Source organism: Macrobrachium nipponense, chromosome 46 (genome assembly GCF_015104395.2).
Source record: "Macrobrachium nipponense isolate FS-2020 chromosome 46, ASM1510439v2, whole genome shotgun sequence".
Classification (NCBI taxonomy): domain Eukaryota; kingdom Metazoa; phylum Arthropoda; class Malacostraca; order Decapoda; family Palaemonidae; genus Macrobrachium; species Macrobrachium nipponense.
The window spans coordinates 15,268,462-15,295,844 of record NC_061106.1 but is presented as its reverse complement, the minus strand read 5'-3'; the positions used below and the strand labels follow the sequence as shown (position 1 = coordinate 15,295,844).

The window sequence follows — 27,383 nt, the reverse complement described above, 5'->3', positions numbered from 1 at the left end:
AGCTGGTTAACAACTCTCCTAGGGTTGGCCTGAAATATTATGTGGCTAGGAACCAACTGGTTATTTAGCAACAGGACCTACAGCTTCTTGTTGGATCTGAACCACATTATATCGAAAATGGAATTTCTAATCACCAGAAAATAAATTCCTCTGATTCCACGTTGGCAGAGAGGGAAGCGAACCCTGACTACCAAATTGGTAGGCGAGCACGCAATACACTCATCCAACGTGGAACATTTGTATTTATAAATAACAAAACTTCAATCTTAATATAAGGATAAATTCTCTAGCGCTAACTGGAGTCAGTTAAAAACAACACAAGGAGTTGGTGGCAATTGGCATAAGCCAATAGGGTAGCAGGAGGAAGCTACGCATCCTGTTTTAGCTCAGCTACTCATCATCGATTCAGTTTCCTTCTAGCTCAGGAAAAAATAGTCTTAATTTGTGAATTTTCAATAGAATACAGAACCCTTTAGCTTGTACATACCAGAATTTCTTAACCTTTCAAATTGTTATCCATAATCATTAATGCAACTGTTTTATTATGGATTATATATATCTGATGTAAGTTGTTATTCTGTTTGTTTGATATCACATAATAGAAATTCATTAATATCACATTTATAGTGCTTGTTCTATGATAAAAGCTATCATTATTCACATTTCTTAAGATTTTCATATACTCATATTTGCGCACTTACAGCCAGGAAATTTATAAAGTAACAGCTATGCATTACAATACACTAATTGGTATCAAGTTCTTTCACCTCTTTCATAGTAAATGTATGCGCAGGGTTCTCACTACTAGGCATTGATTTCTATACTTTACACTTTCCTTGTAGTGAGTACTTTTATGCATTTCCTATAAAAGTATCTGTTAGGTATTTACAAAATATACATGTCATACATAATTTAATCCTATAACAATATACAAGTCCTAAAACATTTTCCTGTACAAACTGTGAATTCAGTCTACATAAATAAAAAAAAAGAATACCACCAGAAACAATGAGCTAAAATAATCAAATAACTGTAAAAACTTACCATTAGGCCTGTTACCATGTGAACTAATGTTGTGAGGATAGCACAACGCAACATATTGTGATCTACGGATTCCTTCCAAAGACCGGGCAAATACTGGGCAAGAGGAGCAGCATGAGGCTGGATTCCAACGCCTACTACCTCAATCATGAACGACATTACATGCAACACCTATGGGAAAAATATTGCTTTTAAAATAAGCAAGAAATGATATTGTTAAACTACAATAAAGTTTTGTACATACTTACCTGGCAGATATATACTTAGCTATAGTCTCCGACGTTCCCGACAGAATTTCAAATCTCGCGGCACACGCGACAGGTAGGTCAGGTGGTCTACCTTACCCGCCGCTGGGTGGCGGATGTACGAACCACTCCCGTAAGCTTGTCAGATTTTTTCTCTTCCACCTGTCTCCTGAGGGGAGGCTGGGTGGGCCATTAATCGTATATATCTGCCAGGTAAGTATGTACAAAACTTTATTGTAGTTTAACAATATCATTTTTGTACATGAACTTCCCTGACAGATATATACTTAGCTGATTGGCACCCTTGGTGGAGGGTGGTAAGAGACAGCTCAATAATACAGGTAAGACGGGAAACAACTAATGTTGTAGGATATAAAAACCTTGGTTCTCACCTTTTCAGGATGAAGACTTCATAGATACTATCTCTGAGTCTGCATTGCCTGGAGAGCTACAGCTAGGACGTGACCTGATGCTGAAAGACTCTCGGATCTACCACTGGGATATGTGATCCCCTATTGTGGTAGAATCCAAGTCGGATGCTGTTAGAGGGACCTTGTCCGCTTACCTAACAGATCCTTACCACTACCTCTGCAAGGAGCCAAAACCCACCAGACCACCTAACCAAAATACAAAGGGTTAATATTACGACAAAAAGTGCCTCCTGCAACCTCTTTCAGACAACCAAAAACAACAATGATATTGTTATGTACAATAAAGTTTCATACATACTTACCTGGCAGATATATACATAGCTAAGACTCCGTCGTCCCGACAGAAATTCAAATTTCGCGCCACTCGCTACAGGTAGGTCAGGTGATCTACCGGCCTGCCCTGGGTGGCAGGACTAGGAACCATCCCCGTTTTCTATCATATTTTCTCTCTTCCACCTGTCTCCTGCGGGAGGCTGGGTGGGCCTTTAATTGTATATATCTGCCAGGTAAGTATGTATGAAACTTTATTGTAACATAACAATATCATTTTCATACAATCAACTTACCTGTCAGATATATACATAGCTGATTGGCACCCTTCGGTGGAGGGTAAGAGACAGCTTCTATATGGAATAGACAGGTAAACAACATATGTTGTAGGTATAAATAAAACCTTGGTTCCTACCTGATAGGTGGTAGACTTCGTGGGTGTTTGCCCAGTAGTCTGGCATCACCTCAAGAAACTTTAGCGAGATATATGATCTATGGCCAAGAGTTCTTGTGGGTCTGCCGATGGGGTCTTACCCACTTACTCGGCAGAGCCTAAAAGGACTTTGTCAATGGGTGCTGATCCACTTATATGACAATACACCTTATGAAGGAGCCACACAACCAACTCCCGACCACCTGATCCTAACCATACGTTAGAACTACAGATTGTTAAGAGTTATCCCGAATCGTCACAACAATCGTAACTCAAAATCACTACGCACACATACATAATTTTCAAAAATTATACTCAACTAATTGGATATGACAAGAATTTTACTGAACAACATAGACGCCCGCCCGTGCTAGCCTAAGTCCTCTATTGTTAGAAGAGACTCGACCATATCCAAAAAGAAGAAAAGTATAAAACATTTAAGGATTGGTGTCTGCTCCCGTACCCAGAATCCGTATCCGCTGATACGAAAGGACCTAGAGAAAAACACTTCTCATATGTCACACGCACGTCTTTCAAGTACTGAGATGCAAATACTGAGTTGCATCTCCAAATGTCGTTATCTATTTATGTTTTTTTAACGACATATTCTTATGAAACAAGAGAGACGTCGCTATAGCTCTAACTTCATGAGCTTCTATTCTCAACAGTTGTAACTGTTCGTCAGGACAGGCCTTATGAGTGTCTGTAATGACGTTTTCTTACAACGAATGCCAGCGCATTCTTGGACATCAGTCTTGTGGGGTCTTTTACCGCGCACCAAAGACCTTGTCTTCTAGAGCCTCCCATTCGATGCTTTCTCTGAAGGTAGAACTTCAGAGCTCTAACAGGGCAGAGAGACCTCTCTGTTTCTCTGCCTACGAGACTTGGACATGCCTTTGACTTCGAATGACTTAGGCCAGGGATTCGTAGGATTCTCGTTTTTCCGCTAAAACAGGGTCTGAAACGACCAAATCGCTGAGTGTCTCCTTGAATGCTACTTCATCCTGCAGAGCATGCAATTCCCTAATTCTCTTTGCCGTAGCTAAAGATAATAGGAATAGGCATTTTCGGGTAATGTCTCTAAACGATGCCCGATGAGGAGGTTCGAATCTTTCCGATGACAGATACTTTAGAACTACGTCTAGGTTCCAGTTCGGAGGTACTGGTTCCTTATACTTTGAAGTCTCAAAAGACCTTATGAGATCGTGGAGATCTTCATTATCTGCCCGATCTAATCCTCTGTTCCTGAATACAGCCGAGAGCATACTTCTATATCCCTCTATTGTGGATACGGCTAGATGAGATTTCCTCTCAGGAATAGCCAGGAAATCCGCAAATTTCCGTTATAGAGGTAGTGGAGGAGGACAACTTCTTGGATCTACACCTCCTTCTAAAATACCTTCCACTTCGACTGGTTATACTTTCGTAGTGGAGGTTCTGCGTTCTCTCGCGATCGCGCTTGCTACTTCGCGAGAAAAGCCTCTCGCTCTGACAAGTCTTTCGATAGTCGAAAGGCAGTCAGAGCCGAGAGCGGAGAGGTTTGATGGTTGTATGAGAAGATCCGTCCTTCCGGGTAGGGATCTTGGAAAGTCTACGCTTCACTCTACCACCTCCTTGAACCATTCCTGGGCCGGCCAAAAGGTGGCTATTAACGTCATCCTCGTCTCCTTTTGACGCCACAAACTTTTCATTACTAACCCCCGGATTTTGAATGGGGGAGAAGCATAAACGTCTCTCGAGACCAATTTAGCAGGAAGGCATCTACCATAAGTGCTCTGGGATCTTCCACGACCGAGCAAAACACTGTGAGCCTTTTTTGAAATAAATGTTGCGAAGAACTCCACCTGAGGAGTTCCCCACAGAGACCAGAGATCGAGACACACTTCCTCGTGTAAGGTCCATTCTGTATGAAGGACCTGGTTCCTCCTGCTGAGCCTGTCCGCCCTCACATTCCTTTCTCCCTGTAAGAACCTTGTCATCAGGGAGATGTTACTGTGATACGTCCAAAAAGTAATAGGTCTCTCGTGAGCTCGAAAGGAACGAGGAGTGCGTCCCTCCCTGTTTCCGAATGTAGGCAAGAGGGGTGGTGTTGGGCGTCAACTCGTCCCCGTACTCCTCAAGAAGAAGGTTAGTCAATCCCTTCTAGTTAGACAAACCTTCTCTTCCACTATATTCGTTATCCGAGTTTTCCTCTAACTCGGGATCTAAAAGCGTCTCCGCTCTCCTTTCCGAACATTCTTCTTCTTGCGGAAACAAACTCCTAACAGGAGAGGGGCTAAGGGAATGATAATCCTTCCTCTTCCCGCTCTAATATTCTTGGAAGGCGTCATAAGCTTCGGCTTCTCTAGAATTTTAGAAGACTCTTCATGCTTACATGACGCTTCCCGTTTGCCAAGCGTCACGGATGACGTCTTTTGCTTTTGACGTCTCGATGACGCTTCGCGCTTGGAAGATGCTCAGCTCTCCAAAGGCGTCCTCCTTGGCGTCATAATATTGGACGGAGCGTCATGTCTATGCTCCGTTTCCAATGACGCTTCGCTTCTAAAAGACGTCTTACTTCTCTCTGGCGTTACGAAACTCTCGTAAGCACCTGTTCTCTCTCTCGCACTAGACGCTTCTGTAAGACGTTTAGCCGTTTCCGTCTGTATGACGCTTGTCGTTGAACAGGTAAGAGGAGGACGAGACTTCTTAATTGGAAGCGACACGTCCTTCCGACGTTGCGTTCGAGATGACAGTTGCTCTTGAACTGCTATAATGATTCTCTTGACGCTTCTCCCACGTCCAGTGCATGACGTCTTTCGTCATCACTCGGTGGGGAAAAAAGGAAGGGTACTTCCCCGTACACTTCAGGTGACGCTGACGCCCCTTCGCTTTCTTGCTAGAAGACGGAGAGTCATCTGAGAAACTCTCCGGACTAGAATCCCTGTCAGGCGTCATATGGCGCTTCAGCGGTTTCGACAAGTTCGATTCCCTCCACCCTCGTTTAGGTGAGGGAGAGGGAGAGGACGAGAAACACTCGCGAAGGACGCTTTCTATAGTGCCCTTGAGCCGCCTGCAACGAAGCAGAGCTAGCTTAAGGAACGTCTGACTGTTGGGGATTCCCCACAACCTCCTTAAGGCTTTCGACTTTCCTTCTCCTCTGTGTTCGTGAGCTTGGAAGAGGTCTAGGCTTGGAGTGTCGCAGGAGCCTGGCACCTACTGGTGCTTGGAGGAGAAATGTTTCATTTTCCCTTTTTTAAAGGGACGAAAGGCGGACCTACCTCTCTTCTCTGGAGCCTTCCTTCTTGCGGGAGGTCTGGAGATCGGACCACCTCGAAAGGGCTGCGTAGAAGTGCTAGGTCCTTTCTTGTCCGATACTAAAGCAGGTTTCTTCTTCCTAGCTGACTGCGTCAGAAGATCCTGCGTCGCCTTCTCAGTTAAAGAGTGAGCCACGTCCTTCACTAACTTAGAAGGGAACAAATAGTTCGAAAGAGGTGCATATAGTAGAGCTGCCCTCTGCGCATGCGAGACTGCCTTTGTTAAGAAGGCGCCCTACACTGTCCTTTTCTTCAAAAGACCTGCTCCAAATAATGCAGAGACTTCCAAAGATCCATCTTGTACTGCTTTGTCGATGCACGACAAAATGCATAACAGGGCTTCAGGTTCGATTCCCTGCGAATCGTGAGCTTTCTTGGACATCACCCCAAGGGACCAATCCAAGAAGTTGAAGACTTCCAATACATGGAAAAGTCCCTTGAGGAGATGATCTAGTTCCGAAATACTCCAAGTAATGCGGGCAGAATTAAGACTAGGACGCCTTGAAGCGTCAACTAACGTCGAAAAGTCTGCCTCTGTAGTAGAAGGGAGAGCGATACCCATATCCTCCCCCGTCTTGTACCATATGCCTCTTTTCCCAGCTAACCTTGCTGGAGGCATGCAAAATACTGTCCTGGTTAAGTCTTTCTTCGACTTCATCCAGGCGTCTAAGGCGTGTAAAGCCCGCTTCATCGAGATGGTGGGCTTCATCTTCATTAAAAAGAACGAAGTCTTCTTCACCTTCGCACTCGAAAAGAGCGAGCGCGGAGAAGGAGGAGCAGCCGGAGTCAACTCGTCTCCGTATTCCTCCAGAAGCAGGGTAGTCAACACCTTATAGTTGGACAAGCCCTCTCTTCCAGGATCGTCATCATCCGAGTTTCGTTCGAACTCGTGATAATCCTGAGTTTCTGTTCTCCTTTCAGAACTTTCCTCTTCTGGGGAGACAAACTCCTGATCGGAGAGGGGCCTAAGGGAATGAAAGTCTTTCCTTTTTCCCGTTCTGATCGACTTGCAGGCGTCACAACCTGCGGCTTCTCTCGCGCTTTAGAAGACGTCATGTATGACGCTTCCCGCTCTCCGAGCGTCATGTATGACGTCTCTTGTTGACGTTTAGATGACGCTTCGCGTTTGGAAGACGCTTCGCTTTCTAAGGGCTTCCTACTCGGCGTCACAATCTTGGACGGAGCGTCACGTCTAAGCTCCTCTTGATTTGACGCTTCACTTCTACAAGACGACTTCCGAGCAGGTGCGAGAGGACGAGACTTCTTAATAGGAAGCGTCACGTCCTTCCGACGGGGCGCTAAAACTCCCACAAGAGATGACAGTTGTTCCTGCACCGCCATAATGATCTTCCTTGACGCTTCTCCTACGTCTAGTGCCTGACGCCTTTCGTCATCACTCGGGGAGAGAAGCATGATGGGGTACTTCCTCGTAAGGCTCAGGTGACGTTGACGCCACCTTCGCCTTCTTAATAGCCGACGGGGCGTCATCCAGAGAAGCGCTCCGGCTTAGAATAAATGTCTTGCTTCATATGACGCTTCAGCGGTCTCGATAAGTTCGACTCCTTCCACCCTCGTTTAGGTGAGGGAGAGGGAGAGGACGAGAAACACTCGCGAAGGACGCTTTTTCTATAGCGCCCTTGAGCTGGCTGCCATGAAGCAAAGCTAGCTGAAGGGACGTCTGACCGTTGGGGATTCCCTCCGACCTCCTTAAGGCTTTCGACTTTCCTTCTCCTCTGGGCATGTGAGCTTGGAAGAGGTCTAGGCCTGGGAGCGCCGCAGGGACGATCAAACGCCCCCTCCACAACACTGATAGGGCTCACTTCACTAAAATTTTCACTATCACTAGCCTTACCTTTCGAGTCCGCCATCTTGGACTTCATGTCTCGAATCGTCGCTTTCAGATTGGCGATTTCCGATGCCGAATCCGAAAAGGACACTCTGTTAGAATGAGATTTAGAAATAGGGAGAATCTACAGTAGTAGGGTTAGAATTATTATTGAAAGGCTCAATAGGCCTTGAATTCACACCTTTCAGCTTCTAACTCTATCCCTCTCTAACTTCTTCAAATAAGAAGTCAAAGTCTTCCATTCTTCTGCATTCAAACTCTCGCATTCCTTACAAGTGTTAATAGCAGAACACTGCACCCCCCTCACATTTACGGCATACAGTGTGAGGATCAACCGAAGCTTTCGGTATCCTCACCCTGCAGCCTACATTCACACACATTCTCACACTCACATTAGAATCAGACATACTGAGAAAAATCCAAAAGAGTATCCAAAACAGTCCACAGTAGCGAACCAAAAACACGATCCAAATACGTCACCAAAGTCGAAAAAACGCTGATCAAAGTGTTGAAAAAATGAATCCAAGTCAGGAGGTAATAACAACAATGTGATACCACCGGCGACAGAGAAAATATGGTAGAAAACGGGGATGGTTCCTAGTCCTGCCACCCAGGGCAGGCCGGTAGATCACCTGACCTACCTGTAGCGAGTGGCGCGAAATTTGAATTTCTGTCGGGGACGACGGAGTCTTAGCTATGTATATATCTGACAGGTAAGTTGATTGTATGAAAATATAAAGTAACATATAAAAATTTACACAGGATAAGTTTCAGCTCCCTGCCCCAGCACCGAATCCGCCGATACGAAAGGACCCAAGGCGAAGCATTTATCATATGTGATTTTTACATCACGTAGGTAGTGGTTTGCGAAAACCGATTGGCATCTCCAAAAAGTCGCCTCCATCAAGTTCCGCACAGACATATTTTTTCTGAATGCAAGCGAAGTTGCGATGGCTCTCACCTCGTGAGCTTTTCACTTTCAGTAGTCTAAAATGATCTTCCTTACAGGCAACATGTGCCTCTGTAATAAGGCTTCTCAGAAAAAAGGAAAGAGCATTCTTCGACATGGCCGAGTGGGGTCCTTTACGGAGCACCAAAGCACATCTTGATTAGCCTTAAGTTGTTCCTTCTCTTAAGGAAATACTTCATAATTCTCATAGGGCAAAGAGTTCTTTCAGGCTCTTCCCCTACTAGAAAGATAAACTACGAACTTCAAAGCTCCTGGGCCAAGGGCGTGATGGTTTTCATTCTTTGCCAGGAAACTTGGAAGAAATGAACACACCATAGAATCTTCCTTAAACCCTACATTGCCCTCAATAGCTTGGAGCTCACTCACTCTCTTAGCTGTAGCTAGGGCCAAAAGGAAGATAGCCTTCTTCGTCAAATCCTTGAAAGAGGCTAAGCCAGGAGGTTCGAATCTAGACGATCCAAGGAATTGTAGGACTACGTCTAGATTCCAGTTCGGTACTACATGAGGACGCTTAATGGTTTCAAATGATCTAATAAGATCATGCAGGTCCTTATCATCGGATATATTTAAGCCTCTATGCCGAAATACCGCCGCCAACATACTGCGGTATCCCTTAATAGTTGACACAACCAGATGACATTCTTCTTTGAGGAAAATAAGGAAATCCGCAATTTGGGTCACAGAGGTACTGGAAGAGGAAATGTTCTTCCTCTTGCACCAACGTCTGAAGACATCCCACTTTGACTGGTATACACGCAAGGTGGAAGGTCTCCCTCGCTCTTGCGATTGCTTTAGCAGCTGTTGCTGAAAAGCTTTCGCTCGACCAAACTTTGGACAGTCTGAAACCAGTCAGACTGAGAGCGAGGAGATTTTTGTGGTACCTGTCGAATGTGGGGTTGTCTGAGTAGATCGCTCCTTAGCGGGAGCGATCTTGGAAGGTCCACCAACCATTCCAGTACCTCTGTGAACCATTCTTGGGCTGGCCAAAAGGGAGCGATTAAGGTCATTCTCGTTGAATCGGACTCTACGAACTTCTTGATGGTTAGCCCCAGGATCTTGAAGGGGGAAAACGCGTAGACGTCGAGTCCGTTCCAGTCTAGAAGAAGAGCATCTATTGCTACTGCCTCTGGATCTGATATCGGAGAGCAGTAAGGATCCAGCCTCTTGTTTCTTTGACGTGGCAAAGAGGTCTATGTGTGGCCTGCCCCATAACTTCCACAGGCTCTGGCATACATCCAGATGAAGGTCCACTCTGTGGGAAGGACCTGATCTTTCCTGCTGAGGAGATCTGCTCTTACATTCCTTTCTCCCTGCACGAACCTGGTGAGAAGCTTGATTCCTCTTTCTTCTGCCCACAGAAGAAGGTCTCTTGCTGTCTCGTACAGGGAGAAGGAATGCGTCCCCCCCTGTTTCCTGATGTATGCCAGAGCTGTAGTGTTGTCTGCGTTGAGCTGCACTACCGATCTTCTGACTTTGGGCTCGAAAGCCTTCAGAGCCAACCACACAGCCATCAACTCCTTTCTGTTGATGTGCCAGGCTACCTGGTCCCCCACCCAGGTACCTGACCACTTCCGCTGGTTCCTTCCCAGAGTTGCACCCCACCCCATGTCCGACGCGTCGGAGAACAACACCAGGTTGGGGGTCTGTGATTGAAGAGACAGTCCCTTCGCAAAGAGGTTGGGATCTGTCCACCATAAGAGATGTTTCTTGATGTCCTGGGATAACGACAGGGAGAACGTCAAATCCTGAGAACGACGACTCCAATTCCGATGAAGAAAGAATTGGAGTGGTCTCAGGTGCAACCTTCCTAGGGAAACGAATTGCTCCAGAGAGGAGAGCGTCCCCAGCAGACTCTCCACTCCCTCACTGTGCATACTTCTTTCCCTAAGAAGGTTTGTTACTCTCTCGAATCCTCGGCTATCCTTTCCTGCGAGGGAAAAGCCCGAAAACTCAGAGAGTTCATCTGTATCCCGAGATACACACACTCTTGCTCGGGAATTAGTGATGACTTCTTGAAATTGACGAGAAGTCCCAAAGCCTTCGTCAATTCTAAAGTTACTTGTAAGTCCTTCAAACAACGATCTTCTGAATTGGCCCTTATTAGCCAATCGTCGAGGTACATGGATATCCTCACCCCTTTCAAATGAAGCCATTGAGCCACATTCCTCAAAATACCCCTTGTGAACACTTGAGGGGCCGTCGATAGAGGCCGAAACACAGCCGAGCCCTGAACTGAAAATTTTCCCCCCCATCATGATCTGAGAAACTTCCTCGAGGAAGGATGGATCGTTACGTGGAAGTAAGCGTCCTGTAAATCCAAGGAAACATCCAGTCCCCTGGACGAAGTGCTGCCAGCACTGATGAAGGCGTTTCCATCGTGAACTTCTTCTTTTTCTACGAGAAGTTCAGGGCGCTTACATCCAACACCGGTCTCCATCCCCCTGAGGACTTCGGAACTAGGAAAAGGCGGTTGTAGAAGCCCGAAGAATGATGGTCTGTCACTAGTTCGATAGCCCCCTTCTCCAGCATCTGATCTACTGCTAGATGTAGAGCTTGATTCATGATGGGGTCTCTGTACCTGGCCGTCAGTTCCCTTGGGATGGCCGTCAAGGGAGGTCTTTCGACGAAAGGGATGAGGTAACCTCTCCTCAAAATAGAAAGGGTCCAAGGATCCGCCCCTTTTTGGGTTGGCCCAGACTTCTGCAAACTCTAAGAGTCTGGCGCCCACCGTTGATTGAAGAGGACTTGCAAGTTTTTATTTGGGGCCTTAACAGACTTGGCGAAAGTCTTACCCCTTCTTGAAGGTCTACGACCTCTAAACGTAGAGTTTCTTGATGAAGATGCCCCTCGAAAGGGTTCTCGAACACTTGCCTTTTCCTTCTTAGCCTTAGTAGGGAAGGAAGGGCGAGGTTTTCTTGCCGACTGTGCCAAAAGGTCCTGGGTGGCTTTGGCCGAAAGTGACCTCGAAATGTCCCTGCACTCGATGTTTCGGGAACAACTGAGTAGACAGAGGAGCAAACAGCAAAGAAGACCTCTGAGCATGGGCGACCTGACTTCGTTAAGAAGGAACAATAAACCGACCTCTTCTTCACGATCACCCGGGCCCCCCCCATAAAGGGAGGCGATTTCACTCGCTCCGTCTCTTACCGACTTGTCCATACAAGACAAAACACACATAAGATCTTCTGGCGAAATTGACTCTGGCACTTCAATTTTCTTGGCTAGGACTCCCAACGACCAATCAAGGAAGTTAAATACTTCTAGCACTCTAAACATACCTTTGAGCAAATGATCCAATTCATTCATTGCCCAAGTCGTCTTAGCAGAGTTAAGGGCAGTTCTCCTTGTCGAATCTACCAGTGCCGAAAAATCCGAATCAGCCGAAGACGGTAGACCCAATCCTAAGGGCTCTCCTGTTTCGTACCAGAAACCAGCGCGTCCTAAGATAACTTCGAAGGAGGAAAAAGCGAACATCGTTTTCCCCGCTTCTTCTTTGGAAGCCATCCAGGAACCAAAACTCCTCAGTGCCTTCTTCATAGAAAGAGTTGGCTTCATCCTCACACAAGAAGAACTCTTCGCTGTCTTCGCCGTTGAAAAAAGTGAGTGAGGAGAAGGGGGAGACCGTAGGCGTAAGGGAATCCCCAAAAAACTTGTAAAAAGTAGCTCTGTAAGCTTCTTGTAAGAGAGACAGCAGCAGAAGTGTTCGGTTCCTCATCCGAACCTTCTAGGACGTCTTCTGAGGCGAGCGGCGGCGGAAGATCCTTATGTGACGAAGGGATCCTAGCAGGAGTTGAGCGAGAGGTGGAGGGGGAACGCCCTCTCTTAGAAGAGTTCACATCCACTGGAGAACGATGAGAAGATCTGGGAAGTCTACGATGAGACTCCCTCTTCGAGGTATACGGAATCTCAGCCGAAGGAGAGGTAGGGCTCCTACTCCGAGAATCCTCGGAAACATCCACAGGGCGCTTACGAGGAGGCGAGCGCCTACTATACTCTATGCGCCTATCCTGAGGCGAGCGGGCTGCCAGAGAAGAGCGCCTATCGAGAGCAGAGCGCTTGCGGGCGGCTCTCCATACCTGTCCAGTTGCGTTACGATCAACGGAAGTCCGACTGGAAGGCGAAATGCGCCTACTAGGAGAAGGCTGCTTGCGAGACTCTTGACGTCTAACAAGAGGGTAACATTCAGGAGAAGGGCGCTTCAAAACTAACGAGCGCTCTACTTGGAGAAGGGCGCTTCCGGGATTCCTGGTGCCTACCAAGAGACAAACGGTCAGGAGAAGTGCGCCTAGAAGCGGGAGAGCGCCTACACGGAGAAGGGCGCTTGAAAGACTCTTGTTGTCTGCCCCTAGGAGAATAATCAGGAGTATGACGCCTTAAAAGAGGCGAGCGCCTACTAGGAGATCTATGTGCCAGTAGGCTCTTGGCGCCTGACCTTGCGGGGAGCGGCTAACAGTAGGCCGTCTATCATGCACACGACTCCTACCAGACTCTAGATGCCTGTCAGGAGAGAAGTCACGATCCGACACTCGAGGAGAGTGACATCTGGAAGAAGAACGCCTACTTGTATAAGGGCGCCTTCTAGAATCTTGAGGCTGCTGAGGAGAAGTTTCACGCGAGGGAGTTGAAGAAATCGCGTGATGAGCAGGTGCAGTGCGCTTACCGGAAGCGGGAATCCATCTGGAGAAAAAACTTCTTTCTCCATAGAGCGTCCTACCGATGTTTGGCGTCTTGAAATCGAAAGAGAGCCAGGCGAGCGAGGGCGCTCACGCGAGCGAGGGCGCTCACTCGAGCGAGGGCGCTCACGCGAGCCCCCACCTTCATACGAAACCTCCCCATATGAAGGAGAACGATCCTCTGAAGAGCGGCGCCTAGATCTCTTGATCGGAAGAGAAACGTCCTTCTTCCTACGTGATGTAACTGCTAGAGAGTCTGCTAGCGCCGTGATCTGAGCTTGAAGTCCCGCGAGTACTCTCGTAGGAGAATCTTCTTGTTCTTCCTCGGAAGCAGGCGCCGAGCGCGGAGCGCTGAGAAGAAGAACGATCACGGATTTCTTGGGTTTCTTCGCCTCCACCGACGATTCTTCCGGGAAAACCTCCGGACTAGAAGCCAAAGGACTGGCATGGGAGCCTTCCAAGCCCTCTTCAACGGGCGCGACGCATCCGGGGAGTTCCAACCTCTCTTCGGAGAGGGAGACGACGAAGAGGAGAAGCATTGGCGTAGGAGCTCCTTCTTGTAGCGATCCGAGGCAGCCTGGGAGCGTACTTCAGGATCTGCCGAGGGGACGCCTGACCGGTGGGGGCTCTCCCTAGCCCTCCTGCGGCTTTCGACTTTCCTACTCCACTGGAACTGGGAGTCTGGAAGAGGTCTAGGCCTAGAGGCACTAAGGAGCCGGTCAGACGCACCCTCCACAACACTGGGGAGACTGCACTGATCACTAACACTCTCCTTACCTTCCAACTGACGAATCTTCTGATCCATAGAACGATTCTTGGCTTTCAAGCTGCCTGCCGCCTCCGAAGGCGAATCTTCGGCTTCGGTGCGGGGAGCCGGGGCTGCCACTTGGGAAGAAGGTTCTAATTCTACGTTAGTACTATTAGGATCCACATCCAACTCACTCATTCTAGATCTGCTAGAACTTCTAGAGGAAGCCTTACGCACTCTATCACGTTCCAACTTCCTAACATAAGAAGAGAGAGCCTTATATTCTTCTTCATTCAATCCCTTACATTCATTACAAGGGTTAGCAAAAGCACATTCATTCCCCCTGCATTTCCTGCAAACCGTGTGGGGGTCTACCGAAGCTTTCGGCAACCTCACCTTACATCCTTCATTCACGCAAACCCTAAACAAAACCGAAGTTTTAACTACCGATTCTAGACAGACATCGTTAAAGAAAATCAAACTCAAAATCAAACCGGTCCACAATCAGCGTATGCCAAGCCAAACAAAGCGAATACGTCACCAAAAGAAGTCCAAATTAACTCCAGGCAAGCGAGAATCGAAAAACTATCGAGAGGAACCGACAACAGTTGTTATCGTTCCCGCGACAGAAAAAAATCTGACAAGCTTACGGGAGTGGTTCGTACATCCGCCACCCAGCGGCGGGTAAGGTAGACCACCTGACCTACCTGTCGCGTGTGCCGCGAGATTTGAAATTCTGTCGGGAACGTCGGAGACTATAGCTAAGTATATATCTGTCAGGGAAGTTCATGTACAAAATTAAGTGTTCATTACATAAAACATTTTTATTCACACACATCAATAAATAATAAAGAGCCTTTCATTAATCAGCTGTAAAGTACAAGTATCCTCACTGTTTTCTGGAGATTAGAATGTGACACAGTGAGACTGAAGGGCTGAAGGCCACTTTGTACATGACTGGTGGTATTAAGTGCAAATATAGCTTGTTATAAAATATTTCTTTCATAAAAACCTATTAACCATAAAAATGAAAATGAAATCAATGGAAATGGAAGGCAAAAATCACTTTACAGGCTTAACCCTTGGAGGAAATGCAGTAAATGTCTAAACACTTATACAAAAACAAATTACAATATAGTAAGTTTCATATGGGCAGTCAGGGTGTGAGCAATAGACCTTCTACATTCTTCTTTGTAACAATTCTGTGCAAATGGAAACTCACTGCATAGAAGTGAGGCAATTTATGATTAATGAGTTTGTAATAAACAAATATAAGCAAACTAAAACAATTTCAACACCAGTATTTTCCACATGAGGCAAACCAACAAAGTTATCACTAGGAGCTGACTATCATCCAACTCTTTAGGTGGTAAGCCATAGTAAAATATTCAAATCAGAAAAATAATGAAAAGTATCGATTTATGCAACTAAACAAGAAAACAATACAAAAATCAACTCTTTAACGCAAATATTACAGGGAAGGATACTTCCATGATGATGACAAGAGCCAAACTGTAAGGAATGATAATTTTACCATTTTTGAGGGAAACATAGAAAAAGAGATATTACAGTGGACACCCCCTTTTGCATTCTCCGCATTCGCAGATTTCTCTATGGACCATATCTACTTGTTATTCGTGGAAAATTCCCGTATTCGCAATATTTTTCTATGAGAAATATCCGCAAATTACTGTATTTTCATATCAACTTCAGGATTAAATGCATTTTTTTGACAAAACTATTAAAAAAAACAGGTATAAGCATGTTTTGGTTTTTCTTAGGTTTGAACAACAAAATATGACAAAAATTTTTAATCAATTTGTATTTTTCATAGCTAACAAACTTGAGGTCTTAAAAATAGGATCATCTTTAGCGTGCCAGCTGCCCCAGTTAAAACAATTAAAGATTGCATAACAAGGAATCTGTGAGATCTGGCAACTCCTGCGCATATGAGAGGTGGGAGCAGGTCAGTTTTAAGCGTTTTTACGGGGGTTCTAAGTATTCACAGATTCTAGCTATTCCCTGGGGGTTCTGGTATGCATCCCCCATGAATATGGGAGTCCACTGTACATGAAGGTGAAAAATGATATTGTTATGATACAATAAAATTTGTTCATACTTACCTGGCAGAATATATCTAGCTGTATTTTCTGAAGTCCGACAGAATTTTAAAAACTTCCGACACAACGCAGTGGTCGGCGCCAGGTGGTTAGTACCCATTCCCGCCGCTGGGAGGCGGGTATCAGGAACCATTCCCATTTTCTATTCATAATTTTTATTTCCACTGTCCCCTGAGGGGAGGTGGGTGGGTACTTGATTATATATATCTGCCAGGTAAGTATGAACAAACTTTATTGTATCATAACAATATCATTTGTTCATGAAACTTACCTGTCAGATATATATATAGCTGAATCCCACCTTTGGAGGTGGGAAGGGACAGAATAGAAGGATTTTTAGGAAAACAAATGCATGCAGATGATTTACATCTTGTTCCACCTGTTAGCATAGCTGGCTTCGTGGTTACTGCCACGTAAGTCCTGCTTGTTGCTACTAGAGTTGCCAGCGAGGTAGAGACCTATATAGCTGGTGCACTCCAGATGATCTGTCACAGGGGCGAGACCACGACGTGACTAGACCATATTGACCATACCATGAGGGCTAAGAAGTAAAATAAATAAATATATATAAATATATATTATATAATTATTCTATTATATATTATATATATATCTATATATATATATATATATATCACCACCTGACCAACCTAGCCAAAGTTCAAGGTGTTTAACTAAGGCTTAATAGTTAAGAAGTCGCCGTTGTCGGCGACTCATCAACTAAATTAAGAGCTCTTCCTAACCATTTTCTACAGGATAGGATGAGTGGTACTTCTTGCCCCCAAGATTGTGTCTGCAGACACGTATGGCCCTAGCGAGCAGCAGATCTCATATTCCATCTTCACATCTCGCAGGGAGTGTGAAGTGAACACAGAGTTGCTTCGCTAAAACATGGTACTCAGGATGTTACTGAGTGCCATGCTCTGTTGAAATGCTTCCGAGGCCGCGCCCTCACCTCGTGAGCATTTAGATAAAAAGATTTCAAATCTTTGTGCAAACACAATGAAGGAGCATTTTTTGAAAGAACTCCTTAACACTAAAGCCAGGGTGTTCTTCGATATGGGCAAGTCTGGTCTTTTTCGGAACACTGCAGATTGCCCGAATGACTTCGACTTTCTTGAGTTTTATGTAGATAAAACTTGAGAGACCCGACAGGGCACAGGACTCTCTCTGGCTCCTGCCCACTAACTTGTGCCATCCTTGCTTCCAAGCTCCTGGCCCAAGGACAAAACGGGTTTCCATTCTTAGGCCACAACGGAAGGCTTAGAGAGCACACCGCCTTGTCTTCTCTAAACGCCAAAACTTGTGACGATGGCTTAAAATTTCACTAACCCTCTTTGTCGTATCTAGGGTGGTTAGAAGAAGGCCTTCCTGATCACATGCAAAAAGTTAACAGGTAGGAGAGGTTCGAATGCTTAACATCAAGAACTTCAGACTACGTCTAAGTTCCATATTGAAAGCTTCGATCTGGACATGCACAGTCAGTCCGTCTGTACTAAAGTCAGGTGAACGACCAGTTGACCAGTCAGACGAATCAAGGACAGCAAGGCTGTACCCTGAAGACCATAAGGCACTATTCTTCGCTGAAGAATGAGTGTCTGGACTGCCTGGGCGATTCAATCTAAGCAAACCTTGGGGGTGTATCAACGCAACCCAACTTCGTCAGCGAATCAACTCCTGACTCGAGCTTCTGGTGCCAGGAGAAAGGAGCGAGGAGCAAAAAGGCGATTCAGTCCCGAAGGAAGAATGCCTGACAGTCCAACCTGGTCTCATGTTACACGATCATCGGGGGTGTATAAACGCAACTGACTTCGTCAACAAGAAACTCAGGGCTACTATATGTCGCCTGATCTCGCACGAGTGTCTGACTCCGAGAAAACAGGTGAGACAAAAAGTAGATGGTGAGCAAGTTTCGAGATTCCACAGAACTCAAAGATCGTGAAAGGCTTTGTTGTTTGACAGACGCAAATCTCTGAGCCCAAAGGCCGTCAACAACATATTTGCATATTCTTTAATAGTTGTGACTGCCAGCTTATCCCATTCTTCAGACGGAAAAGGAAGACGGTAATCTTATTCCTGTCAACCTCTCGATAGTCTGAACGTAGTCAGACTCAGAGCGGAGAGGTTATAGGTACCTTTCGAGTTAGAGTAGACCGACTCTCTCGGAAAAGGTCCTTGGAAAGTGAACTAGGAAGTATGTGACCTCTGTGAATCCAGGATTCTGAAGGCCAACATGGGGCGATCAGCGTTCATTTTGGTTCGCTCCCTGTGACGTCATAAATCCTCTTATTACATTTCCTAAGCGATTGAAAAAGGGGAAAAAGAGACTAAACATCCATCCCGTTCAATATCATAGGATGGCGTTTAATGGTACCGATCCCGGATCGAGAATAAGGGAGCAGAGAAGAAGCCGCCTCTTCGTCCTCAACATATCGAAGAGAAGAATGAAAGGGCGTCCCTAAAGTCTACACAACTCTCAACTTACTTCTAAAGAAAGATTCCACTCGGAAGTGAATAGTTGCTGCCGTCGATCGAGACGATTCGTACGGACTTTTGCAATCCTGTAACGAACCTGTAGAGGATCGTTACATTTTACGCCTGTTGTTATAATAGGCTCTTTCTCGTAAACTCGAACAAGGACCGAGAGAAGATACTTCTTAAGATATGAGAGAGCTGTGGAATATCAGAGTTTGATCTGGACCACTGGGTTCCCAAAAAACTCGTTTCGAGGACTGGAGGGACTACCGAATCGCTTTTACTTCTTTCAGATTAAGATCCAGGACATCTGAAACCCTATCCAGATGTCCGGCACCTTTCTATCACCTCAGGTGATAGACGCACTGAGAGATGTTCAGAATCATTGCTAGATCTTGAATAATATTTCAGTTTCCCGGTAGGAAAAAACTGTGGTCTGAATTGCAGTCTATTCGGGGAAACAAACTTCTTCAGGAAGGAAATAGTCCCAGCAAGCTCATCCATTCCCTCCCCGAGTATGCTTACTTCCCTAAATAAGGCTGCGCTTTGCCTAAGCAGGAGAGCAAATAAAAGTGCAATGTTGCGGTAGACTCGTAGTTCCATACCGTGCGGTAACGAGCACCGAAAGGATTAAGAGATAACTCTGTTGAACATAGTAAGGCAAAACGAATGCAACGTTTATTATTCAATTACGTAAGAAATCCCCTCAATCTTAGGCTAAAGTCCGTGAATGTAGGACAGAGATACAGTTAGTCAGTCAATCCCGCAGGAGAGACGTAACCGTCAGCACAGAGATACGGTTAGTCAGTCAATCCCGCAGGAGAGAGAGCGTAACCTAACTACCGCGCATGACAGCGCACGATCGTTACTGAATACTGGCTCGGTTGGACTGGAGGACAGACAGCGTGACAGCAGCAGCAAGCAGCTTACGAACGTCGTCTCTTAACTTTATGTCTGGGTGCCAGCTACCCTATTCTACGAAGAAATAGGTCCGTTATTTTTTTAGCAGAAAGACTCTCAAGCTGTATATTTAAGCGAAACAGAAAACGCTAAATATATAGATGCGTTTGTGTCGTCAGAACACTACCATACAACGGTAAAAGATAAATCGGAAACTCCTGTTAGGCTGCAGGGAGTAACGATTAAATGTCCTTAAAATAGACAACAGACCTCTCGGTTGCCATCCGAAGAGGTAACTACAGCAAGCGTATATGACTTGAACCAACCAGAAGTAAAATAACGCAAGGCAAAAAATGAAATTATATCACAATAAAGTTTGTTCCTACTTACCTGGCAGACATATATATAGCTGAATTCGGAAATACAGCTACATACATATCTGACAGGCAAGTTTCATGAACAAAACTTAAGAGAATCGAAGCAGTCGAAGCAGTCAGCTCAAGCTTCTTATGTTATTGGACATAAGCGTTCATTGACGTAGTCTACAAGTCTATTTCTTGTACGAGTCTGCGAATGACGAATGAGAGCTCTTCCGAATCTTGTCAATAAAAGCTTATTCGCTTCCGGAATATCAAGTTCAAGAGATGTTTGTTCATGAGAACTAACCCATTTACGGGACAAAGATATTTTGTCAAAGAGGGGATACCCACTTACTTGACAAAACGAAAGTATATTGTCAATGGGGGAAAGTCACTGAATTGACAAAACGTAATCCAGGGAGTCGAGGCATTTGTTTTTCCTACAAATTTTTAAAAAAAAAACCAAGATTCCCCGTCTCAAACGAGGAAGGGGCAAGAATCCTGTTAAGAGACTGGGCTTACGGCAAGTAGGACGACGATGTTCAATTCGGCAGCGTAGTCCCGACTAGAAACTAACAAACTCTATCATCTGAAAAACCCTTTCAGATGGGCTAAAAAGCTTGCAAAATTATCCTGGGAAGAGGAAGAAACTCTCCAACCAGCTTCCTCTCCCGTATCACAACTAATGCCTGCTAAAGCTTAAAATTATTGGCAGTATGGCAAAGGAAGTCCTGTCTTGCGCTTTCCTGAAGAGCGTCCTTTTGATGAGTGCCTTTGCAAGAATCCTACTGAACGTTGCCGAGAGTCCTGACGTGCAGGACATCGAGCCTTACATAACCCGTAACTGCCTTATCGCAAAAGTCTTGACCTGCGGTAGTGGCAACTTAAATTTATTGGCAGAATGGCAAAGGTTGCGGTAGAGCAAACGAGATCTTCCTTAACTCCATCCACCTATGCGAAAAGCAATATTAATTGACAGAGACCTCTTGAATTCACGAAAACCCGATGTCTTGCTGGGTTTCGAAGAAGAAGTTGTCTGTTCACTTTAAGCTTCCTCCGAAGCACTGCCTACTTCACATTCTTTGCAGGTGAGGTAGAAGGTATCACCGAAGGTAGAGGTAAAAATTCTTTAGGCCCAAATCTGAAACAAGAGCTTGAAGAGTTCAACAGAAACGTTCAGCCAGGCGACACACCTGGCGTGCGCTGGTGCACGCTCGGCGTCCACTGGAGCGCGCTCGGCGTCCACTGGCGCGCACGGAGCGCGCTTGGCGTGCACCCGCGCGCGCCTGGAGTCCATCCGAGCGTCCCAGGCGTCCGCTCTCAAAAGCTTCCTGCTACTATGACTTCTTTTACGTATTTCTCGGTGGAAAGACGGACACGAGTTCAGGCAACGTTCGCCTTCTTACTTCTCACTGAAACGCATAACGAGAGAGAGAGAGGACGTGAAGCGTCCTCTTCTATAAAGCTTCTATTTAGAGGGCGCGAGTCCTTCCGAAAGCTCCAACCCCTGCACGGAGAGGACCGCTTCGGAGGACGAGAAGCAAACTTTCAGGATTCGTGCACGCGCACGCACTTTGCAGTCTGGGGATTTTCATCAGAAACTGCCGAAGGCACGCCAGATCGGTGGGGGTTCCTTGTAACCCTCCTTAGGCTTTTGACATGCTCCCTCCCCGGGTCCTGGGAGTCAAGCAGAGGTCCCGGCCTTGAGGCGAAACGAGGCCGATCTGACGCACCCTCCACTACACAAGGGGTATCACTGCACTTCTGCACTTCACTTTTACTCTCTAAAGCAAGCACTTTCGATTCTAAGTTACGAATCGAAAGAGTATAAGAGAAAGGGCAATTCCTCTACAGACACTGCTTAGGGCCCGAAGGCAATACTGCAGGGTTAGGAGTAACAATTACAGAAGTAGCACTTCACAGCAATGAAGAAGAGCGAGCACCTCTCGTAAGTACATATTCATAGCCCGTAGGCCATACTACAGGGTTAGGCAAAATAAAGTCTACAGGAAGGTTAGCAGGTTCACTACCCTGACTTTTGTTACTGATTAATTGCGTACATACGAATCATACGTCTTCCTTACGGAATTAGACATGTTTACTGATTAATTGTGTACATACGAATCATACGTCTTCCTTACGGAATAGACAAAGTCTCACACTCCTTACATGACAAATCTCAACAAAGAAGCAAGACCCATACCCCTCGTACATACCAAGTGCGGATCTACCGAAGCTTTCGGTAGCCACACCCTATCTTTGCAGACAACCCCGTCTGAAACTAGCCTAACTAGATTCAGATATTTTAAGCAAAAATGAATCAAATTCAAATCAATTTAAGATAGCGTATGCCTAGCCACAAATCCAAGTAAATAAATCAAAAGACAATTAGGATACTTAGCGGCAATGAAGTTTCCAAAATCCTAAGACGGAGGTACTGAAAACAGGTGTTTTCAGCACCGGCGACAGAAAAATTATGAATAGAAAATGGGAATGGTTCCTGATACCCGCCTCCCAGCGGCGAGAATGGGTACTAACCACCTGGCCGACCACTGCGTGTGTCGGAAGTTTTTAAAATTCTGTCGGACTTCAGAAAATACAGCTATATATATATCTGACAGGTAAGTTTCATGAACAAAAGGAAAATTAGAAAAGTTATAATGGAATGAATGGAAATGAATTAGTCTTTTCTAAATTGTTACAGCAGAGCTAGAGAGATTCTTGTAGCTACGTTGACAGACAGCACTTACATGAAACAAAATGGATAGTCACTATATACTAATGGATCATGGGGCCACATACATGAACAGTTAATTTTGCCTATTCAATTTAGGTCTACAAAAAATAGAAATATATACCCAGGGGCATTAGCACTGCAGAAAAAAAAGTCTTTAAAAGACAGATGGATTCATGATGAAAAAATACATTCAACTAAATAATTCAGCATGATGAGTACTTCAGAGCTAAGAAAGTGCCACCACTTATTCTTTGGAATATCATTTATCAACACCATCAAATTTCCAAATAAATTATTCTACATGGGGTCTTGCTACTAAGAACCTAGATTGCTGGAGAGAGAGAGAGAGAGAGAGATGAGAGAGAGAGAGAGAGAGAGAGAGAGAGAGAGAGAGAGAGGAACCCAAAAAAAAAAAAAAAAAAAAAAAAGGGGGGGGGGTGCTGCTACTATATACTTTCCAAATTCTACAACAAAGATGCACAATTCATTCAAGTACAGAACTAGGGAATGTGAATACTGACAAAGGCCTTTTAAAAGAACAAAAAAAAATTTAATGTCTCGAGAAAAAGGTTCACTCTAACTTTAAATACATTAAACATTGATGCAACATTTTCTGAGAGTTGCTGATAATAAAAATATCAAACTAAAAATACAATATACCTGTAAAACATCACAGATGCTATAGAAAATTAATATAAGTGTAATGAAGTAAAAAGTGTACACAAATTTACTATAGATAGGGTAATACAAACTACAACTGTAAATAAAATACTACTGTGGAAATGTTAAAGTTTAACTTAGAGAGAGAAGAGAGAGATGAAGAGAGAGAGAGGAGATGAGAGAGAGAGAGAGAGAGAGAGAGAGAGAGAGAGAGAAAAGGAACTTATTCTACGAACATCTGATATGTACCACTTACCTTGATCTGAATAAATCAACTAAAACATCAACAAAAAGCAACGAATTACCTGCATTTTCGTATCACATTCATGAGCTTCTTTCAGCAGATTGAAAAGTAAGCCAAATATAGTAGGTAGGTAAGGCATAAACTGCTGTGGGTCAAACTCAAAATCATCTACTGAATGCATGAGAGTCATGGCAGCACTAAGTCTCACAACAAAGTCCTCTTCAGTAGACAGCAAGTGAATGCAAGCTTCATATAAAGTTGGACGATGCTCTGGAGAAAATTTCACGCTTGTCCACTGACCAATCAACCATATAACACGCCGTCGAATGATGCGATAATTTGAGTCCTTCACTTTCAGCTCATTTATCAGGGAAGATGTGAACCACTGATCAAAGTCAATATCATCAAAAAGTTCAAAGGCTGCTAAGCCAACTGCATTGTACACTGCATCTTTTTGGAGTATTCCATGATAGTCCCTTGGATCAACTGGGCTGTGGGATGACCTTACCATCTCCATCAACACTGGTGTTAAAGCATTCCTGTATTCGTGGAAGAGGGAGACAAACAGTGTTTCTGTACAGGGTCTGAGACTGTATTTCCATGACTCCCCTCCTTCCACATCCATACAGAATCCTTCAGGATCCGAATCCCAGACTTCCAAGTCACTTTGTGTGAGAAGGAAATAGTGGGAAATGAGCTTATGACACATTCCTGCCAACACAGAATTGTCAAAGAACTCAGACTTTATCCTGAAGGCTTCCAAAGTCTGAGGGTCTTTGGTATCTTCCACAACCTTACATGGCTTATATTCTGGACACAGGAGGATAGCTTTAATCAAATTCAAACACTGCACTGTAAACCTTTCGAAAAGTAGTCCATCACCAGCCGGGGTGAAAACATAATATGTTGTTAATTCAAGACTGGGTTTTATGAACTGCAAATATGAAAATGGAAAATTTTCCAACATGTCCAGAAGAACTTTGGTTAAAAGCACAACATATTTTTCAGATATTGTCTTTACGTGATCATTGCTTTCATGCTGCTTTCTAAAAGTTAAAAGAATCTTGATGCGGTCAAATACAGACTCCAGTAGAGTAATAGCATCCTGACTCTCATGAGGCTTCTTGAAACCGTGAATAAGAAGTTTGCGCAAGATCTTGAGAGCAAGGTGTGAACGCTCAAGACATGGCACCATAACTTCCATATTTTGTCCCACAGCTGCTAAAAAGGCTTCTGTCTGTGATCGCCATAGTTCAAGGAGGAATGTAAACATCTGACTTGTTAATTCCTGGAAAACATGTCAACAATGTAAAACTACCTCTCCTCAAGATCTTAAAGCTATTAATAAAGTGACTAACATATAAAGGTACAATTGGTGTTCTGGTTGGTGGAACAATTAAATGAAATAATTCGACATTCCTATTTATGAATTATAACAAAAGAATAACTGTAATGAAATTCCAATCTTTAACAATTCTTTGCATGCACTTGAAAACATTAACCCTTACTTGAAATGTTCGTCTGTCAGCAGCCAGCCTCTTTGATGCAAGCTGCTTAATAACATGGTGTAAGTTAAGAAGTGTTCTATGCTGAACAAGCTGGTCATCACTTTTCACAGCTTCAAATAAAGCTGGAAGTAGATCTGGCCATTCCCTTGGGCAATCTACTCTAGCAATCTTTGCTATAAGAACAGCTAACTGAGTGGCTACCTGTGGCACTGGTTCCCTAAGATTATGAAGTAATCCACATCGAATCCGAGCCTGTAACAAACAACGAAAGAACAAATTACAATTTACTATTGTTAGTTAAGTTAAAAGTCAGCATTAATCTGACCAGGAATTGAAAATTCCATTGATAATGACAAAGCTGCATAACTACATTCTTACTTAATATACAATTTACCCTAGTGCTGCATACAGCATGAATTTTCTGTGACATTGTATGGCATTGAAAGGTGTGTTTCAGTTCAAGAAATCCTTCAACCATACAAAATCAAAAGTGCTAAACAAATGATTGGTACTATCTTGATAAACAAATGATTGGTACTATCTTGAAAGTCTTTTATGGAGCATTATCATCATCTCATCTGACAAGATAATTTTTGGTATTATGTTGCTCAATAATATAAGAATCTAAGCAGAAAGAGAAATCTAATTTTTCAGGAGACTGCTTAACTCAGGTGAAGGTTTCCCATCTTCAAAGGGTTGTCATAAATTAGTTTATTGCAACCATTTAGACTCCCTGGTTAACCAACAGGATTTTTCGTAAATGAAAGGGGAAAATGGAGTAGGAGGAGTAAAAAACCCCCCAAAAAAAAAAAAAAAAAAAAAAAAAAAAAAAACAAAAAAAAAAAAAAAAAAAAAAAACCAAGACAAATACAAAGACACAGTTATTAATGGAAGTAATGGGCAGAAATGTCAAGAGAGAGAGAGAGAGAGAGAGAGAGAGAGAGAGAGAGAGAGAGAGAGAGAGAGAGAATTTAGTTTACTGCAACCATTTAGACTCCATGGTTAACAAACAAGATTTTTTGTAAATGAAAGGAGAGAGAGAGAGAGAGAGAGAGAGAGAGAGAGAGAGAGAGAGAGAGAGAGAGAGAGAGAGAGAGAGAGAGAGAGAGAGTTTTACAAACAAAACCCTGATGTGTGTAACAAATCACCTTTTCTTCTTCACTTATGGCCTTAGGTGCAGTCTTTCGCCAGTATCTGTCTACCCCATTCTTGAAGTAGAGCACACCCAACCAACGAACATTGACTTCTATGGAGTGTTCTGAAAATATCTGGGGAAAAAATTTAATTTGCTATTATTAACCACTTGCTTCTTTTTGGGCATATAATTAAAACATTTCTGTTATAAAAATATTTTTAATTCCAATTTGGTAACAGCACTGAATGCTAAAATACCTCATTAGTATTTATTAAATACCAGAAAGTTAAAACTAAAGATCATATTCTAATTATTACCTTACAACTAATACTTGAACACATATAGTAGAATTTATCAAGTACCTCAACAAGAGTGGAGTAAAACCCTGGTTCAGTTTCCCACTCCTGAAGGCGTTCCTCAGCTGGTCTCAATACCTCTGCATCCTGACTGGTTGCTAACCTTAGGGTTTCCAATACAAGTTCTTTTCCACCACTCATTTTTTACAATTTTCACCTTTTCTTGTAAAATAACTAAACTTTTTTACTGGAATGACGTGCAAGACGACAATTTCCCCAAAGAACTACTTTCCCAGAACTTGTGACACAAGTAAAATCTACCGTAAGGATTTTCCTAACAGCAGCTAATTTCACAGTTATATTCACCTCCTCATCAATATAACAAGGGGATGGAAAATTAAGTTCCTGCTTCACTACCAAAGTTCCTGGCCCAGGAAGCTGAGTCCCAATAACTGCAGATACCAAGCTGTTCAGGTAAGCTCCGTGAACTATGCAATTTTCAAATTTAGAATCCCTAGTAATGAATTCTTTATCTACGTGTACAGGATTTCTGTCTCCAGAAAGTTCAGCAAACCGCTGGACTTCCTCAAAGGTGACCTTTTTCGTGACAGTTGCTGTGTCACCAACCTTCCAAGACAAGGTCTGAATTTGTCTCTTTCCAAAACTGTGAAGCAATGGATGAAGCAAGTGTAATTTGCGAAGTTTGTAGAACAAAGACATAAGAAATAATACAATTGACTTCCAGTACATTCAAACCATCAAAATCACAAAACTAAAGGTTCCTTACTCTACAATTGTATAAAAATACATATACAGTATTTAATATATATATATATATATATATATTTAAACAATATATATAAATGCACCCTCTGTAATTTAAATGAGGAAATACACGCAAGATAATCCTATAAATGTTCTCTGTCAAAAGCGTTATTTTTCGGGTCAACAATAACAACAGTTTGCTACAAACACACTATCCTATATCACTTATAC

The 27,383-nt window shown here is 44.0% G+C and overlaps 2 protein-coding genes across 2 annotated transcripts; both read right to left on the bottom strand.

Moving 5' to 3' along the window:
- Positions 1-1,044: 1,044 nt before the first annotated feature.
- LOC135214765 (importin-11-like) lies at positions 1,045-26,588 on the bottom strand (the record flags this gene model as incomplete). The annotated part of the gene is given in 5 exon segments (XM_064249122.1): positions 1,045-1,212; positions 23,510-24,736; positions 24,957-25,208; positions 26,105-26,224; positions 26,454-26,588. Coding segments are annotated over 5 exon segments (1,902 nt in total), but the record flags the coding sequence as incomplete, so codon positions are not given.
- Positions 26,589-26,621: 33 nt separating this feature from the next.
- LOC135214648 (hydroxyacyl-thioester dehydratase type 2, mitochondrial-like) lies at positions 26,622-27,107 on the bottom strand. Its single transcript, XM_064248983.1, has one exon. The coding sequence runs from the start codon at positions 27,105-27,107 to the stop codon at positions 26,622-26,624; it is 486 nt and encodes a 161-aa protein (XP_064105053.1).
- Positions 27,108-27,383: the final 276 nt, after the last annotated feature.